Source organism: Hyaena hyaena, unplaced genomic scaffold (genome assembly GCF_003009895.1).
Source record: "Hyaena hyaena isolate Hyena2069 unplaced genomic scaffold, ASM300989v1 scaffold_627, whole genome shotgun sequence".
NCBI classification, from domain to species: Eukaryota; Metazoa; Chordata; class Mammalia; order Carnivora; family Hyaenidae; genus Hyaena; species Hyaena hyaena.
The window spans coordinates 657,571-677,650 of NW_024081257.1; the positions used below are offsets into that span (position 1 = coordinate 657,571).

Genomic DNA, 20,080 nt, shown 5'->3' on the forward strand with positions numbered 1-20,080 from the left:
TTAAATAAAAATAGAGCCCCCAGTTCCTAGAGGAAAAACCCTGATCCTTGATTCAGAATTGTTGTAATATGGCAAGTTGTAGATCTTTTGTATTTCTTAAATTAAGTCACAAATTCTGACTATATTTTTACATAGTTACTCATTTTATCACACTTTTGAAGATGATCTTTCAACAATAACATTGATGTTCCAAATGTGACTACTACTTAGTTATTTTATGGATTTTATGTAAAATAGTTTTAAATGCATTGTGTCAATAGATATAGTCCACTTTCTGACATTAAATTATTGTATTCTGCATTTGCACTTATTTCATACAGGTAACAAATATTGGGTGTTTAAGGATACAACTCTGCAACCCGGTTATCCTCATGACTTGATTACTCTTGGAAGTGGAATTCCTCCCCATGGTATTGATTCAGCCATTTGGTGGGAAGACGTTGGGAAAACTTATTTCTTCAAGGGGGACAGGTCAGTACACATTTCACATGAGGAAGACAATTAACTAATGTTTAAAGAAGTTAATATTTCTCCTTTAAAATGGACATGTATCGTTGATTAGGAATCTGTGTGATATAAAGGCAAGAATTAATGAAAGGAAAAATATTTTTAAGCATTCAAGGTAATATTCCTGTATTATACCCACATAATATGGCCTTCTTAGGAATGCATGTGTTCTTCCTCTTCTCCATCAACTCATCATGCCTATAAATCTGTATAGGCAGTGTACCTATAATTTTGCAATCCATTTTCTTGTCATTTTACTTTATTTAAAAAGCACTTTATCACATAGGCTTTTTTGTTTGTTTTCATATTCAAATTAATGTTTCGGAGGTATAGCTCAGGAGTAAAGCATTTGACTAAAAATTAAAGTTTTATACTTTACATGCAATTAACTGTGAACATTTTCAAATAATTCAAGTTTAGTCATGAGTTCTAGTTCTTAAGAAGCTAATTGTTTAGAAAGCAACAAACAGGTGTTGTGAACTATCACTTAGTTTAAAGTGAATTGATATCTCTTCCCTATAAATTTCTTTCATGTCTCTTCCTTTCCTTTCTTTTCATTTTCTTATATGACATTAGTAAAAACTGAGTGAACTATACTAGTCTTATGACTTGTAGCATCTACTAGGCATACATAGTTCTACTCCTGTACACTTTGATATGAATTACACATAAAATGTAACTGGAAGGCTATGCTTTTTATTGATTTAAGTTAGTATTAAGTAGAAGAAGTAATAGAGATGAAAAATAAATTTTTAATTACACTACTACTAGCTGGGTCAAATGTGACACTCAATATAATATTTTTGTATATAGAAGAACTTAAGTATTCATTTTAAAGTAAATTTTTTAAAAATACCTAAACAGGGGCACATGGGTAGCTCAGTCAGTTTAGCGTCTGACTTTGATTTTGGCTCAGGTCAAAATCTCATGGTTCATGACATTGAGTCCCAAGTTGGGCCCTGTGCTGACAGCCTGGAACCTGCTTGGGATTCAGTCACTCCCTCTCTTTCTGTCCCTCCCCTGTATATAAACTTAAAAAAAAATACATACACATACACATAAACACACATTTGAACAACAGGCTTTAATTCCCAACTACCTAGTATTGAGTTTGCCTTATAATCCTGGCATAGTATAACCCTATAATATGTCTCAACCTTTAGAAGAAAAATATGTAAGGATATAAACTTTATTTTATAATTTTTAATTTTAATTACAAATGATTTCAGACATTGTGCTTTATCTGTGAACAAAAACCTCCTATAATTTGTCTTCATGGATTAGAATATAACTTTTAATTTATTCTGTTACTAGCTTACTCTACATTTGATTTGTGTATACTTCTATAGCAAAATATTCATAAACTTGCATGTAATATCATGAAACTAAAGTTTTGCTAAATGTTTCTTATGAAATCACAAAACAAAAAAGGTCTATCAAACAAAACTTCCATTAAAGGAGAAGATGCTACTTCTAGCCACAAAAACTGTATGATTCTCAGCAAAGATAGAAGCGTAATAGAGTATGAAAGAAGAAATTGATGGCCACAGCATGGTGACCACTAATGAATATAAATCTGCAGACTTATAACATATTCCTTAAAATAACAACCCTGAAGGTTGTTAGAGCTTAAGCCCCAGTCAATTTAATTGCTTGAATGTACCCTTTCAGGACCAGGTTCAATAAGGAGTTTTTTGTTGTTTTTTTGGGGCTATGGGGTAGAAGAAGGCAGAGAAACAAAAGGCTGACAAAACACACTTCTGCAGGACATTTCATGTAACAGTTTTAATGAGGATTTCCCAGATGATAACAAAAACTGCCATTCTATGATCAGAAAGCCTGTTCTGTTTTGTTTTGTTTTTCACAGATGCAAGTATTACTTTTAAAATGTTCCCAGTCTAAAATTCAGCACTTATTGAAAAATTTAAGTTTAGAAACTAAATGTGCACTGCTTCAAATAAGTGAAATCAATCAATGTTAGACACTAAATTCATACTAGAATAAAGGCAAGGGTAAATGGGAAAGGAGTTTTAGTTTGTTTGTTTCCCACTTGAGAAGTTACATGGAAATATAACAAAATGTATAGAAATACTTTATTTTAAGCTCTGCCTAAATAACTGGTCTTATAGGCTTAAAAGTATTTATAAGTTGGTGCTTCTGGTGGCTCACTTGGTTACACATCCAACTTTGGCTTAGGTCACAATTTGGGGGTTCACAAGTTTGACAGCTCAGAGCTTAGAACCTGCTTCAGATTCTGTGTCTCCATCTCTGTCTCTGCCTCTCCCCAACTCATGCTCTGTTTCTCTCTCCCTCTCTCTCTCTCAAAAATAAACATTAAAGAATTGTTTTACTATTTATAAGCAAGGATTCAGTTAATTACCGTGTGTGATCTTCTGTAAGATTTCATGTGTCATAGGTGGTTTATAAGCAGATGATTTCATATTCATATAATTCTATAATTCCAAAATCACAATTTATCAGTACAATCATTCTAGGTTAAAATTAGATCAATAAGACATTAAACTATGTGCCTGAAACATATAAACAACAATTTGGTTGTCACTTTAATATAAGTATTCAGTGAGTCTTTCTTCCTATATTATAGACTGTATATTTTTAATACTTATCAATTTTTTTAAATTTGTTTATTTTCCATGTATATTTTTGAGAGAAAACACTGAAAATTGCTTTGTCCTTACTCACTTCTCCCTCTTCTCCCACTGCTATCTTTTTGCTTTAGAAGGGGAGCAGGGGATGGATGGCTGTTGATTGATAGGTTTCTATTTCTCTAAGGCTAAGTGGAGAAGGAGATTTTAGAGATCATCTAAAAAACTCAACTGCTTTAAGGGGTCAGGCAAATAATGTATATTCTACCGAGTACAGCAATAGTATGTAATGAAATAGTAGGGAGTGATAGGTACTGTAGTGAGTTGAAAAGGACACATACACTAGAAGAGCACTCAAAATCAGAATCACTTATTTGACTTGCTAGACAAACAAAGCACAGCTTAACTGTCTCAGTCACCTAGGCACCCCTTACAAAGCACAGCTTTAACTTACATTTGGCCCAAGTGCTACCATATGTCAGCTCCGCATCTTGTTTTCACATCCTACCAGTGTGTAGACACAATCAGTTACACTCGACAGGAATTCATCCCTCTCTGACTCTACTGCCCATGGTGATAGTATGACTATGAGACAGACTCTTCCATTTTCAACAGCTCTAATTCCTACTTCCTTAAGGTTTCTATAGCAGTCCTGGAATAGCCTTCATTCATTTATTCAAAAAAATATTTTGAGCAAATATGATGTGACATGTGTTATAAAGGACCACAAAGCTTCTGCTCCCATGGCACTTAGCTTCTATTAAAGGAGGCACTTATAAGCAGTAAATAAGTAAATGAGCCTAATCCTTTGTCATTGAGAAATGCTACAAAGAAATAAAGCAAAGTGATAATGTGATAGAGACTCATGAGTGAGCAGGAGTGTTCGGAAAATTAGTGTAGAATTCAGAGGCCTTGCTTCTGAAGGGGACACAAGAGTGGGGCCTCTGATGGGTGAAGTTTCAGCCATGGGAAGCTGTTTGGAACAATATGTTGTAGGCGGATGACATAGTACTGTAAACGCAATAATAGAATGTTTAAATCGGATAAAACATTGTGGCTAGAACATAGTGAGTTAATTGGTAAAGGAAGTCAAATAGGTAAGCAGAGACCAGATTATATGGAGCCCTATAGACTATGACAAATGTGTTGGATTTTGTTCTAGTACAGTGGGAAGGTATTGAAGGTATTTTCAACAGGAAAGTGAGATGATCTGATGTGTATTCACAAACACCCCTGTGGCTTCTAGTGAAGAATGGGCTTCCAGAGTAGAAGCAAAGAGGGTCGCTGGAAGGCTATTGGAATCGTACAGGAGGCTACGATGGTAGCAGTGGTGATGGAACAAAAGGCGTGAGTACAGGATATATTTTGAATGTAACCAGAACAAGTCTTTCTTATGGCTTGGGTTTTAGGGGTGAGGAAAAAGCAAATTAAAAGATAACTTCCAGGATTTTAACCTCAAAAATGGAATAATGGTGCCATTCATGGAGATAGAGCAGGCTTGGGAAGGAATATCGAGGAAAGGGGATTAAAATATTGAAATGTGCATATTTAGATTGATATGCCTGTTTCACACACCGATAGAAGGAATTAAGTAGGTACTTGGATCATTTGAGTTTGCCTCAGAGGAAAGGTCAGTCTGAGATACACATTGGAGAATGATTGACATAAACTGTATTGAAAGCAGTGGCCTACATCAAATCTCCTAAGTGTACAGATAGCTAAAGATGAATAGTTGAAATGATGGCTCTTTAAATAGATATGTAAAGTCAGATTAAAATTTCCACTATTGCACTGTTTCACATACAGCCTGGAACTCTGTTCCTCAGATTCCTATTGCCCTTTTTTTAATACACTATAATTTGATACTTGGATACATTTTGATCCACATAGCATTTAACTCTAAAAGGCTATGTTTCTAAATTATCTCTCAGCATCTTCTCACAGATACATACCCTATGGCCATACTTCATTCTAAGCATTAACCTTTAACAAGTTTAAGATATTTTCAAAGAAAGACAAAATTTAGATCCACTTTGGTTTTTACTATTATCATCCCATTATAGTCAAACAGAAAAACATTTATTTCCTCCAGCTTACCTTGTGTGTTTTTGAAGTATTACTCAATATACGTGTTTTTAAAATCATCCAACACAGTACAAATTAGTATCCCCAATTCTGTTGCATCACTAAGAATGTTTATGAAGAGTGGGACTTTGTGTAGTTATTTGGTTAGGAAAAAAGAAGGGCTGCTGTATTTTGTGTAACTTAAGAGAAGCGAATAGTCTTGACTGGAGTACAGATGAGACACTAGGATGAAGAAATGGCTGGGTCACGTGAAATAACCCTTGGAACCACTTTTTGTTCAGTTTGAATTAGGTATCCAGCAACATGCCATTAATGTATGCCATTCCAGAATTTTCTATACCATTTTTTTCTTAGCAGAGACATTTAACAAAATGCTATTACCATTACATGCACAACTTCTGTCTCTTACGGACGTGACCCATGATTAAGTCATATAAAATGATTAAATCTCATTTCTCATCATAATTTATTTTGAAGCATTGATTTGCAATGCTTTCTCAAAGAATCAACAATGTAAAGTCATAATTCTACATTAGAGATAACTGATCTATCAGAAGAAAAAAACTATAAATTTCATTTATAATAGGTTTTATCATTTGCTGACCCTCCTGTACAAAATTCCAATTTTTTTCCATTATAATATCTAAGTTGTAAACCCCCAAATAGTTTTTATCCATGTTTCAACTGAATATGTTAATATGCTTCTCAAAGACCCCGTGAACTTATTTTTCAGGGAGAAAAACATCAGTGCGATGAGCTTTTTGTTAGTGTTGAAATATGTTCAAATATGTTGAAAGTTAAAATGCAAACTTGTATTTATGAATAAGCTTCAGCACCTCTTATAAGACAGATCTGAATATAGTTAAATGATTCTAATCACATTCAAGTTTACTGGATACATACCAAAACTGCCACATAGCAGATAACCTGAGGGTCCAAGCCTACACTGAGTGTTTCAAAGATTGTGAAATGATCCCAAATTATAATTTTGCATTATCTGCTAGTGATGAAGGGAGGAAAATGCTTTTATTCTGATAAATTCATATCAGAATTAAGTTCCTACAAGAGAGTGTAATAAATTCACATTCCATTAATATTGAAATTGTGATCTCTATGAATCTTATGTGCTCAGCATATAATATAGCTGCTCAAAAAAGTGTTGGTGAGTAAATGGATCTGAGTGAACAGAAGGAGGGAAGAAGGAGAATTATACTTAAGTATGTTAAGAGTTTGAGAGAGAGTACTGAGAGTAAGAATGCTATGCCCAAGGGAAACAATAACACTAATGCACTAAACTATGAAGCTGAAAGTATTAGAGTTTCAACTCTGCAACATTTCAAAAGGGTAAATGTGACTAAATCATTATCTTTTAAGTGAGTTGAGTGACCATACATACTAAGTCTATGGTTAGGATATCATCTTAGAAAGCATTGTAATATGCAATATAAAAGATTGTTGAGGGATTTAAATGACATAAAATAAAATAATGTATATGTATAAATTTATTTATAACTACAAAAACCTATACAAATGATTGGTATTGTTTAAGAACATCACTACAACTACTTCTCAGAGAACAAATCTGGTTTCTAAGTATGTAGTTAATCTTTCTTAAATCACACACAGGGTGTGATCACTTTGTCCCCAGGATTTGTGATTGTTCCAAACTTCTGGCTTAGCAATATTGAAAAACTTACTTTAAGTTGTAGTTTATATCTAAAAATGACATGTATTATATAAGTAAGTCATTATTTAATCTATCATGTAGGGGAAAACCCTACCAAGTAAACTTTGATACAGTATCTACTGTAAAGTACATTGTGATTTTAGAAATGTAAAATGCAAAAAAAAAAAAATGTTTCTTAGAATCTGTGAAAATGAGGCATTTGACTAGTTACATACAAGAGGTTTTCTTTTTTTTTTTTTTAATGTTTATTTATTTATTTTGAGAGAGTGAAACAGCATGCTTATGAGTGGGGCAGGGGCAGAGAGAGAAGACAGAATTCCAAACGGCCTCTGTCCTGACACCACAGAGCCTGAAATTGGGCTCCATTTCACAAACCTTGTGATCATGACCTGAACCAAAATCAAGAGTTGGACTCTCAACAGGCTGAGCCACCCAGGTGCCCCTGATGGGCTTTCTTTATGATCAAGTGCAGGAACCAGTAGACATATATGACTATTTTAAACCCCACTGAAATATTTACTTAAGAGAAGATATCTTGAAATTTAACCATAGTAACAATTCTATATTCATCGTAGAGTGTTCTGTGAGAAAGAAGTATTCAGAAATATTTTTAAAGCAGATGTTCCCATGAACTAAATGTGAAAGAAAATATACTTCAAAATTGGTAGAACAATACGCTAATGATTCTGCCTTCTTGTCTTCAGAAAAATAGGCCCAGTCACCATTTTATTAGCTCAGTGTTCTCCCTGAAGCTTTTCCTGATCTTTCCATCAGATCTGTTCTCATCTTCTTTTGATGAGAATCTGCCTTGTGGTTTACTTTTTGGAATACCTCATGAAACAATCTTTTTCTCTTTTCCATGTAAACATTGAGGAATTGTTAATATTTCGGATGTTACTTGAATGGATGTTTCTAGGGAACTATAGCAAAACCTTATGTACAAAACCCCAAAATTCAATAAAGAGTCTTCCACTGGCCTAGAATAGGAAAATATCCAGAAAGACCAGGAAATGCTTATTTTTTTCTGATTTCAGCCAAAATGCCTAATCCTGAGATAATGCATTAATCACTTCCCAAGCCTGTGTTGGTAAAACATTAGCTTTAGCAAATGGAAAGAGATGTTTAGTGGGGGAAAAATGCAAAAGGTTGTCAAATAAATTTAAATTTGGAAAACATATTTGGTGTGCATAGAGGAAAGAGGACCGAATTTTAAAATCAGACCAAGTTGGTGATAAATCTATCCCTTAGTGTCCTCTTAGAATTATCCTCTCTTAAAAGGGGACAATGATGACTATCTGATGGGTTTGCTGTGTTTAATGAGATAATGCATAAAGCATAGGCCTGCCCTAAAGTGTGAGGTATACTGGAAACTGCCAATGGCTTCACCCCAGTTTTTTATTCCTTTTGAATATTCAAGATATAAACTCATTTAACTCTTAGAACATAGAAACAATCATGAATGATCCCCAGTAGGGCTGGTTAAAGTTAGTTTTTTGGGTGTCTAGCAGTTCTGTGAAAGTGCCTGAATGGCCACCGTGTGAAGGCATGGGGATCTGAGAGTTCTGACTCTTGGAGAGCTTTCCTTTTATCTGTTTTCCTGTCTGTACACTGAGGACTCCAGTCAAGACCTGCCCTAAAGTCTACATTTATATACCCAACTGCCTCCTCAACAACTCCACTTTGATGTCTAGCAGGTACCTGAATTTAACATATCTAAAACCAAAATCATGATTGTTCAAACCAGCCCAACTTACCTTCCCTCATTTCCCAATCTTACTGAATGGCAACATTATTCTTGCACATGTTCAGGCCCCAGGTTCTTGAGATATGTTCAACTTCCTTCTCTCATATCTTGCATTCAACCCATTAGTAAGCTCTCTGGGATTTCCCTTCACAATATATCCCAATCCCTTGAATTATCATCAACTCTACACCTTACATTCCAGAAGCAGGGATTCCTGCTTCTATTTTACCTCCTTAAGTCTATTTGACTCACAACACCCAGCATGTTCCTTTAAAAAATAAACCAGATCTTGAAGCTCCTCTGCTCAAAATCTGTGTTGACCTCACATATCTCTTAGAGGAAAACCAGAGGCTTTGCTGTAGCATAAAGGTCTATCTAATCTTAGATTCTGGTTCCCACTCTGACCTTTTCTTCCATTTGCCAGCTCGATTCTAGTCACCCTAGCCTCCTTGTGGATGCCTAAGTGCTCCAAATTTGTGCCTGCCACAGTAACTTTCAACAACTAGCTCCTCTACCTGAAATGTTCTTCTCCCAAAAACTACATGTGTTGTGCCTCACTTCTTTCTACTTTCTGCTCAATATCTGATAAAGGAAGGACTTCTCTGTTCACTAATTAAAATGGTTTTCCCATATCCCTAGCTAACTTTATCTGCTTGTTTTCTAAATCTTACCACCTCCTATCATAGCGTGTATTTGTTAATAAATTATTTTATTGCCTATAACCTGTAGATACCCAAAAATGTAAGACTGAAGAGAGCTGGGCATGTCTGTTTTGTTTAAGGTTATATCTCTCTAGTGTCTACAATATGCCAGGAACATAATAGGTACTCAGTAAATATTTGTTAAGTGAATAAATGAATGGAAAATGAAACAAGATTCTGCTTAAGATGATTCCAATAAATAAATAAATGAAAGCGTTCGGCTGCTTAAGAAAGATTTTTTGAAAATCATGAAAACCTCTTTTTTATCCTTAGGTTGGTGATACCCTTTTGAATTGGAAATATATTTAGCAAGCACAGTATACTTAGCTAGAATTTTAAAATTAATTTTAGCAGACAGAATAATACAATAATAATAATACCCACTTTTTTTTAAATTTTTTAAATGTTTTTATTTATTTCCAGGAGAGAGAGAAAGAGAGACAGGGTGAGCAGGGGAGGGTCAGAGAGAGAGGGAGTCACAGACTCCGAAACAGGCTCCAGGCTCAAAGCTGGCAGTCAGCACAGAGCCCGACGCGGGGCTTGAACCCACGAACCGCGAGATCATGACCTAAGTGAAAGCCGGACGCTTAACCAACTAAGCCACCCAGGCGCCCCTGTATTCAATGTCTTTATAGTGTTTTTAATCAGTTCTGTAAATCATTAACAGATAGCATACAACAAGGATTTAATGAATGTTAGCTATTACTGCATATACATAATTTCCTTCTCTATGCATGTGTTTTTTGTTTGTTTGTTTGTTTGTTTATTATCCTTTTTAGGTATTGGAGATACAGTGAAGAAATGAAGACCATGGATCCTGGCTATCCCAAACCAATCACCGTTTGGAAAGGTATCCCTGAATCTCCTCAGGGAGCCTTTGTGCACAAAGAAAATGGTATGCAGCATATGCATTATGTATTTCATGAGTTTACTAAATATTTTAATAATGCATTCTAATATTTCATTATGTTGAATTAAATCATTAGAAAGCACCATACTAGGGCCATAATATATTTATGTGAACTTTCCTCCCTAAATTTATGCTTAATATTATGCTTCAGATTTTTTTTTAACCTCAACTTATTTTAGTTTATAGGAAAAAAATAAAGGCAGTATTTTAAAATGGTGTGGATACCTTTGAAATAACCTTATCTATTTTTCTATTAAAATTACTATAAAGTTAATAACAGACATATATAGGACAGGAGCTGGTCACAATGAAGGTATATGCCCTATCCCTTGCACTCAGAATCTCATATGAGTATATATGCTTATATTCTCATTATCCGCTCTAATGTAAACTCTCTGAAGACAGTCACATAGTAAATATTCAATAAATATTAGTTGTATAAATTAATTTTATCCCTCCCATTACTCTAAAAATTCATTCCATGGAGGCGATATCTCATTTGTCTGAAACACATATTCTGTACAATAGCAATACCAGCCAATAGGGAAGGCCTTGGTCTATCAACAGCAAAGTCTCCACTTTTTATCAGATTCAGATTTCATGCTTGTAGCTTCTCACCTTAAATTCATACTTTACACCATTTTTTTTCCTTTAAGTTTGTGTATGAAAGATGAAAAGTTCAAATTATTAAGTAAACAAATTTATATTCATAGTTTGACTCAAAGTAATTCCCCGCAAGTCTATGCACTTGGTATTTGATAGTCATAAAGTTAAAGATGATAGAACACTGAATGTTTTCTCTGGTTTATCCTTCTGTCAGTGTAGGAGTTTGTTCCCTGGAATCATCTTCTAATGGTAATCATAAAAAAAAAAAATAGCCTACAAATTCAGCAATTCAGCTATAGATTTTTGAAGAATACTTTTTATATTAAGGTGGAATGTGCCTCCCTATGTACCTACTGGTATTAATTCTGCCATTTTTATCAATGAAATATGAATACTTGGTGCTATTTATTGAATGCCTATCATGTATCAGTTGTGCTACATAAATTTATTATCTAATTTAATTGTCCAGCATAAATAACTTTTTATGTAATTATTATTTATTAATGAGGAAACTGGCATCAACTAGTCTAAGTACCTGATTCATGATCATAAAAAAGGTTAAGAGTATATATTTGAGGTTTGAAACTAGAACATTCTAGCCCCACTGAATTTGCTGTAATGCACTATCTCCAAAGAGGAAAGTTTAACACCACTCTCTACATGATATCATTAAGGTAACTGATTATCTGTCAAGTCTGGCTAAATTTTGCATCTTGTGCTACTAGACAAATCCAGGCTTTCTCAGAACGTAGCTTCCTGGGCCACCATCCTCCTGATTTTCACCTGTAACCATCTAAACAGTTTTCCCATTTTCCTCTTTACTCTTAGTCTCTGAAAATACAGCAATCCAAATGAGATATGACTCATGCAGAATATAGTGGAATGATTTCTTCTTAGCATCCATTGCTCAACCATGTTTTAAGCAAGAACAAGTTTTTAACACATATGCAAGTTTTAGTAAAGAATCATTGAATTACTTCTCCTTCAAATTGTTTCCATGTTAACTGACATCAAGGTATGCCACCGAGGTATTCTATATTTTCTCCTTAGAAAATGCACTTCTAAGGTAAATACAAGATTCTACTTTTAAACTGTTGCATTTCATTTTGCTGATTGCATCCCTACTTTAGTCTGACTCTTGATTCTGTTGATTTGCTATAGTCCCTACCTCTCTTACCCTGTTAAAATATACAAGTGAAATCCAAACACATATTTCTGCAAGATTCAGTTTATTCATTCACATTTATTAAACACTAATTAACTTCTTACTAATAAATAATCAGAGTGGAAAACAGAGAACACATAGGCACTGTCATCCAGGAACATCTACTACATTAGAACAATACGATCTCGTTAACATTTTAGGACTAAGCATAGAAAAATCATAAAACGCAGTCAAATATGGGAGAAGAAAAAGCCATCACATAATATATTACAGCCCCACTGAATTCTTTCTCACAATTTCTCAAAAAATGGTAATTTGGGTAAGAACTCGTCTGTAGTTACTATTCTTAATAAGCATAACATCTACAACAGTATAACATCAAAGCTACTCTTGAAAAGGAAAAGAATGAGTACATCAACATTTCTTCAACCAAGTACTATTTCATAAATGGAGGAACAAAACCAGACCTACATTATTGAATGAGATGAATACTGTGGGATCAAGTTTTGACAGATTTCTATTACCATGATTTCAGACCATTTCTTTTCAAATACTTTTATTATTTATATTCTATGGACTAGATGTGTTACTTCATAACAAATATATTCAGTAAAGTATAATCCTACTCCTGTATATGGAGTGTGCTGCTATAAAATTTGGGTTGCATAAATATAAAAATGGAAACTTCTGAACTTTTGCATGATACCCAGTAGGTTCAGAGTAACTAGCTTTGACTAAAAAGTAAAGATGAGGACACTTCCAGCTGTTGGTTTCCAGTTTACAAATATAAGAAGTACGTTCACCTGTTTTGAAGGTCTGTTTAATTCTAAGTCAATGCCATTATTCAACAGTGATTGTCTAATGTACTATTATTTGGCAAGTCTTCAACATTTCTTCATCCAAGCTTGTTGAGTAATTACATTGGATTTCATTAGTGTGATCAAATACCAGCTCCCTGCTGAAATATTTGAATCTACATACACCTGCTTTCACTTGGCAAGTTACTCTGATTGCAAAACCGTCCTTCTAAACTACAAGCAACAGCAGATTTTTATGGCATTGAACTGAATGATTTCCAAAATGAAGTGACCTGAAGTGCTGGTCTGTCCGAGATGAAATTTTCTGAAAGGTGTCAGAGTTTTTCCTTGCATGGGTGTTACGTCTCACAACTTGTGATGTTTAATCAAGAAGGATTTGTTAAAAGAGATCTCTAAAGGACACAGTTTTAGAAAACCATAAAGTGTTTAGGCTCCAGAACTAGATCAAGATTTAAATCCTGCTTGCACTAAGATTTAGGCATATTATTTTATCTCTAAAAGTATAGGTACATAATTCTACCTGACAGACTGGTTATGAGGATTAAACTATGTCATTTACTGAGTTTTAAACACAATACTTTTTCCATAAGTGTTCAATAATACAGGATAAAGAAAAACTATCATTAAAGATTATTAGGCTTACTATTCAAACAGCTCCCAAAATAAAATTTTTAATTATAGCATTAAAACATTTCTTCTTGACATGTTTTATCTCAAAGTAAGAATTAAGTCCAACAATTGTAGTCACAAAGAAACTTGACATGAAGAAGCTCTGGATGAAAAGAACTTTTTTTCCCAACAAGAACAACAAAAATTGAGAGAACAGTCTTAAACACACACACACACACACACACACACACACACATATTTGTAGCTTAATTGTCACCAGCTTTCAAAGTCTATTATCTGCATCCATAAAGTTTTGGAACCTAAATCACATGTGTTGCTAGTTACATGAGCCTTCCACATACCACCTCCTCCCCCATGAAATATGTTAGTTGGATAGTTAAAGATAGAATTGTAGGTTGATTTATACTCTACTTTATCAATCCCTCACTATACAAGTAAATAAGAATATTAAACAAAGAGGACAAAAGGAGAAGGAACAAAATGGGCATGATCTAGGACCAGAAATAAGGTTAGTGCAGAAAATACTCTAAATACTTACTTACTTACTGAGATTTCCAGGAGATAAGGGAAAACATCTCTATAGTTTTATGAGATGAATCGTTATGATTTCTTGTTCAAGTGATAACAATAGGTTCAAGCAAACCTATTGTTTAAGTACAACTGCTCCCAATACTAAAATGATTAGAAATTTCCCCTGAGGTGTTTCATGGAGAGGCCTCTCCATCAAATATTATAAAATGTCCTGATGGTGGTCTGCAGGCAAACACTGCTTCAACGATAAGGCTGTTTCAGCATCTTTTGACATAGGTTAATATTATCACTCTGATGTGTAATTCTGAAACAGCAACCTTACAGGTGAGAAATAGGATCAAGTTTTCTTTCCAGACTAGGAGTAGATGTGTACAGAGCAATCTTTCTACACTCCGCTATAGATAGATATTTTGGCTCTTGGCTAAGCTTTTCATAGGCATTAGAGGGCACAATTCCTACAGCATATCAGCCACATTCTTTTCAATAGACGGCTGAGCTGAAGATGTTTTCTTCCTACAAAACCCTAGGGGCCTTAACATGCATCTTTTACAAAGCAGCCTAATTAAAATTTAAATCTTATTTAAATTAATTAAAATTTCTATACATATACACTTTCACAATAAGTGGTACCTATATGTGTGTGTTTCCCCCTCTAGGCTTTACGTATTTCTACAAAGGAAAGGAGTACTGGAAATTCAACAACCAGATACTCAAAGTAGAACCTGGATATCCCAGATCCATCCTCAAGGATTTTATGGGCTGTGATGGACCAACAGACAGAGATAAAGAAGGACACAGCCCACCAGACGATGTAGACATTGTCATCAAACTGGACAACACAGCCAGCACTGTGAAAGCCATAGCTATTGTCATTCCCTGCATCTTGGCCTTATGTCTCCTTGTATTGGTTTACACTGTGTTCCAGTTCAAGAGGAAAGGAACACCCCGCCACATACTGTACTGTAAACGCTCTATGCAAGAGTGGGTGTGATGTAGGGTTTTTTTTCTTTCTTTCTTTTCCAGGAGTTTGTGGTAACTTGAGATTCAAGACAAGAGCTGTTATGCTGTTTCCTAGCTAGGAGCAGGCTTGTGGCAGCCTGATTCAGGGCTGACCTTTCAAACCCAGAGGGTTGCTGGTCCTGCACATGAGTGGAAATACACTCATGGGGAAGCTTCCATGATGCACAGTATCTGCCGTTCTTCAGTCCTTTGTCTTTCTTTGTCATTCAGTTCTAGGCCTTTCCTCTGCACGCTCAATGCCCAGTAAATTTTCAGGATTAACTAAAGAAGAGGAAAAAAAGAAGAAAAGATTCTTCTTAAAGGTTTCTAATATTATTTTCCTTCTGAAGTCTGAGCCCATATCTGGGGGAAAAATGCAAAATGGAAAACCCATGAATTTGCTTTAAAGCAAAGAAAAAAAAAAGTTAAACAAAAAAAACCCACAATTGAACTTTCAGGAAAGTGTGAAGACCCAAAACAGCTTTGTCTCCAAAGAAGATAGCTCTCTGACCGCTATGGATAGTCTCCCACACTTCATTTTGGTCAGGTGGGAGATCTGGAATACACATGCAGGACTTTAGACTGTTGGGACAGCCATTTTCCAGCAAACAAGGGGCCAAAATATCTGCAATATAGTAACAGCCTTAATAATACATCCATTTTTCGTTTTATACAGCTGTTCTCAGCTATGTCCTCAATGTTTCATCACATTTATACTCATAGCTATATTCAAACAGGACCTTTTGATTGTTTTTGAAGTGTTCCTAATCCCCTTCCTACCACCTGACCCCTGCATCATTGTGATAATCTCCCCAAGTTGTATTAGGCCATTGCCCCAGGCCTTCCGTGGGTCTGTCAGAAATACTCATTATAAGCAGAGCAAGAAGCAGTATGTCTCCAAAGTGGTTTAAAGTGACAGTTATTTTACAAGGATATGTGACACTAGTAATACATTGGTGTAACCCTTTGAGAACTATCAGATCAGCTTTCAGAGTCTTAGGCTTGTCAGTCTTGCTATCTGGTAACTTATAGAACTGGGCAATGGTAAAAACAGGCACAGGTTCAAGAAGTTCAGGTTTTTAAAACAGATATACTATAACCCCATGTAATTTTTAAGCGATTTATGGTACTACATAAATGCATTTATAGCAAACAAAAATGATGTTACTTGCCAAAAAATTTTCTGGCAAATAAAAAGATATTTTATTAAGAAAACGTAAAAGTGAAATTTTATTTGAAAAACTGATTATAATATCCTAAGTCTTTTTTTCTCAGACATATTGAATTTCTGTTTTAAAATCCATTGCATGAACATTCAATTTGCCTTGGTACATGCCATTAGCATTGCCATTTTACAAATGACTTAAAATGATGACTCTGAGATTGCATGAATATCCTCTAGTACATTACCTATTGCATGTCAACCATAGTTCTCAAAGGGTTAGTGTGGCTTCTGGCATTTAGCCATCCATTTGATCACTGACAGAGCCAAGAGACCACCAAAGCATTTCATTGTTGAGTGTAATTTGTCCTAACAGCAGTATTGTCATTTTCATGTGACCTGCAGAGCAGGTTTGTATCAATATTTTTTCCTAGAGAAAAGTCAGCAACTGACAGACCTCTTTATTGATTTTTAGGAGCTGCTTCTTGCAGTGAAAGGCTTTACAGCCACTGGGCTGTGAACTTATTAGAGATGGTCAGAACGAATGCACCCCATGAGTCAGACATTGGCTTTGTGTGAAAGCCAGCTTTTGAGGGGATTAGCTTTTGAAACAATGAACAGCTTGCCTTGAACTTGATTATTGATCTGTTGACTGTCATTAACAACAACTTAAACATTGTCTTTTGTGAAAATTTTCCTTGAAGAGTCCTGTTCTATGTCTTTGCCCTTTGACCTTTAACTTGCAAACTGGCACAAACTGAAGGAAATCTGGTATTGCTTCTCCTTTGGAGTGTTAATTGTACTCTAAAACCTTAGTAAGCATGAGCTGTTTCCTTAGAGTAGAGAGAGAGAGAGAGAAAGAGAAAAAGAGTGTTGATGGTGGATCTGCAGATGGACACTTTGCAATTTACATGCACACTCGAAAAATGCCCTATAGGTAGAAGTGACTTTTAATTTTCCTTTAATATAATTTCAAACCTAAATTCATCACTTTAAGTACAAATATAAAACTATAGGGGATAAACAAAAAAAAAAACCCTCAAAATACTTGAATGGCCAGTGTGGCTTTTATATAAAGCAGGAATTTTATACTAGTGAAAATTTCTTACTCATTTGCTAATAATACACATTTCCAGATGATTTTTAATGAGTGTAGGTACACACATTCTTATTTTGAAATGGATAGTTGGGCTGCCTTGAATTTCTATTTATACTCAGCATAGCATGAAAATTAGAATGTCTTTCAGTTAAAAAACATGTTTATGATTTGGTTTGGGAAAATATTTTGTAATCGTGGGTGGCATGTTGCAAAGCCTTGCAGGTTATTTCTTACAACTTGAACATGTATAATGTAAGGCTAAGAAAAAAGAACAGTTCAAAAAGAGGAATGGCTTTACAGTAAAACAGTATGTAATACAAACTGCATTTTGACAAGATATCAGAGATTATGTACACGAGGGCCAAGAAAGCATGGGGAGAGGACCAAAATCAGGCCTGTAACTTCACTTCAGTGCTTCCATTCTAGATGATGCTGATATTATAAAGAGTTCGTCACTTCTACTGAGCATGGAAGACTACACACATAAGCTCATTTATACAGTGTTTGCTTATGGGAGGGTTTAATCCTTCTAGGACCTTGATGTCAAGAAAAAAGATGACTGGGAATTATATTTTGCAAAACATAGAAATGAGGACTACGTCATTTGGGGACGTGAGTAAATCATTGAGGAATTCCATCAACCTGCATTGAACATTGATTTTTTTTTCTAAAATGAGAAACAAACTGAAGAAAAAATCTTTTGCCTCTTTACTCATTTGTCAAAGTATCCTGATCCATCAGAAGACTATAAGGATATAAGGGCTAGAAAATAATCATAGCATTAAGAAGGGAAGGACTCTGTCACTATGCTTGAATTATGAGAATGTCATTGCTAAGTGTTGGGTCATATTTACTTCAATCTGAGATGAGATTTATGTGATAAGAAAAAACACATACTGATTCTCTCTTTACTAGGACAGTTAAAATTTCAGGCTGTGAGACTACAAGGGATAAGAAAACGTTAAGTTCAATATAATCACAAACATCACGATTCTATTTGTTTATTGTACACAGGGCACTTTGTGAGAATGGTTGCTGACTCCTCTTCCATTTGGGATTTGGAAAAAAAATCTCGATCTTATTGGTAGTGAAAAGGAGAGTGACCAACTAGTCTAGCACATAAGAACATGTGCTATTCAAAAACATCGTGGAATAAATTTCCATGGGTCAACAGCATAATGTACCAGTTCAGTATCAACAGAAACATGCAGTCTATCAAATATTTTTTATCAGACCATCACTAATAGCATGGAAAGTTCAGACCTAGGGTTTCTCAAATTGAAATCAAAACACATTCATGATCACAAAACACATTTCTCCTTCTGTTTCATTATTTCTCATTACTTTAATATAGACACAAATGTAAACAAGGTAATGTTCCTTACATAAATGAACTATATAGTTTATAATTTTAGCCAAATATTATTGTTCTATATATTATTAACTGGACTGAAAGGAACTATTAAAATAGCCAATCAGTCTGTATTCCCTATAAAGCAGTAAATCCACATCAGACCACAGAGGAGGTTGTGAATTTAACTAATGACCCCTTTTAGAACAAAGTGTCTACTGACATGGCAATGAAAACAGGTGAATACAGAGGCTCTTTACAACTGCAGAGACATCATAGGTAAATTAGAGAACATTATATGATACTAGCAAAGACAACTTCTGTTATAAATCAGAGGGCAAGGCTTTTCTGAATCAGATGTAATAAATTACTAAGTAATAATTTACAGAAAATAATTACTAAGTAATAAAGGATAGAGACTGATTTACTGAAATAAGCAAATGTTACTTTTACTAGTCAGATTGCTTGTAAGCTTTTTCTATTGACACAATTTGTTTCATATATGGTATACTTATTTTTATTCCCTTTCTGTGGGTGATTAAAAAACACAGTGTGGTGGATGGGAACATTGCCGAACTTCACTGGTAGTTCCAATATGTGGATGATGTGTATATACTGGATCCTAGGTATAGTAATATAATACTTCCAAGTTCTGCATATTATACTGATGTCTCTAGTATGATACAAATACACTCCCACACTTTGTGAATCTTACAGTAGAACAACAAATGTGTCCATATTGACTAAATCCAATGTGCTATCTGATGAGAAATGGATGTTATAATCAAGTAGACCGAGTTAACACAAGAGTCATGAAAAGATCTCTTTTTTTTTTTTAAGTTTTGGAATTATTTCCAGAAACTAATAAAGGTGGTGATTTACAGATAGTATTGAGTCTGTGAGATTGTAACATAACTGAAGCAACCTTGTGGATGGTGGTGAAATCTTTTTCAGTAAACATGGCAAAGAGTTTATTTAATTTTTGATGCTCTCAGGAGCACAGTCCAAAACATCACAGATGTCAAATGGAACATGCCATCTAAAGCAAAAATGTTAAATTCAGATAAGCTATTTATAAATAGCTGTAAATACAATCTCAGCCAATGTATGATATCACAGAAGGTTTCAAGTCAATAATATTAGAGGATCTAACCATTCCATTACATCTCATGCACCTTCATGATATTGACTTACTGTGACCACAGGTTATAACTGGCAGAGGATATGTATCTATGTTTTAGGTTACCTGTTGCCCAAGAGGAAACCATAGCTACATCAGAAAAGTTTTGTCGGTTATATACTAAAAATTAGAACTTTATATAACAAAGAAAACAGCAACCAGGCATAGCACCACACCATAAATATGAAAATTAAATATTATATATAGTAAATATAATGAAAATGGAAGAAAAGGAAAAATGATTGTTTTGTAAAATAGAAAAACATACTATAGCACTCCTTAACACAGCTGGAAGTTTT

The 20,080-nt window shown here is 34.6% G+C and overlaps 1 protein-coding gene across 1 annotated transcript in view; it reads left to right on the plus strand.

Annotated features, from left to right (window-relative positions):
- Positions 1 to 15,717, plus strand: part of MMP16 (matrix metallopeptidase 16) — a 284,104-nt gene extending 268,387 nt beyond the window's left edge. The window contains exons 8-10 of the mRNA XM_039257516.1: positions 321 to 471; positions 10,110 to 10,225; positions 14,647 to 15,717. Of these exons, the coding sequence (XP_039113447.1) occupies positions 321 to 471; positions 10,110 to 10,225; positions 14,647 to 14,981 (602 nt within the window). The 3' untranslated portion in view covers positions 14,982 to 15,717. The remainder of the gene's footprint in view (positions 1 to 320; positions 472 to 10,109; positions 10,226 to 14,646) is intronic.
- The last annotated feature ends 4,363 nt before the right edge of the window (positions 15,718 to 20,080 follow it).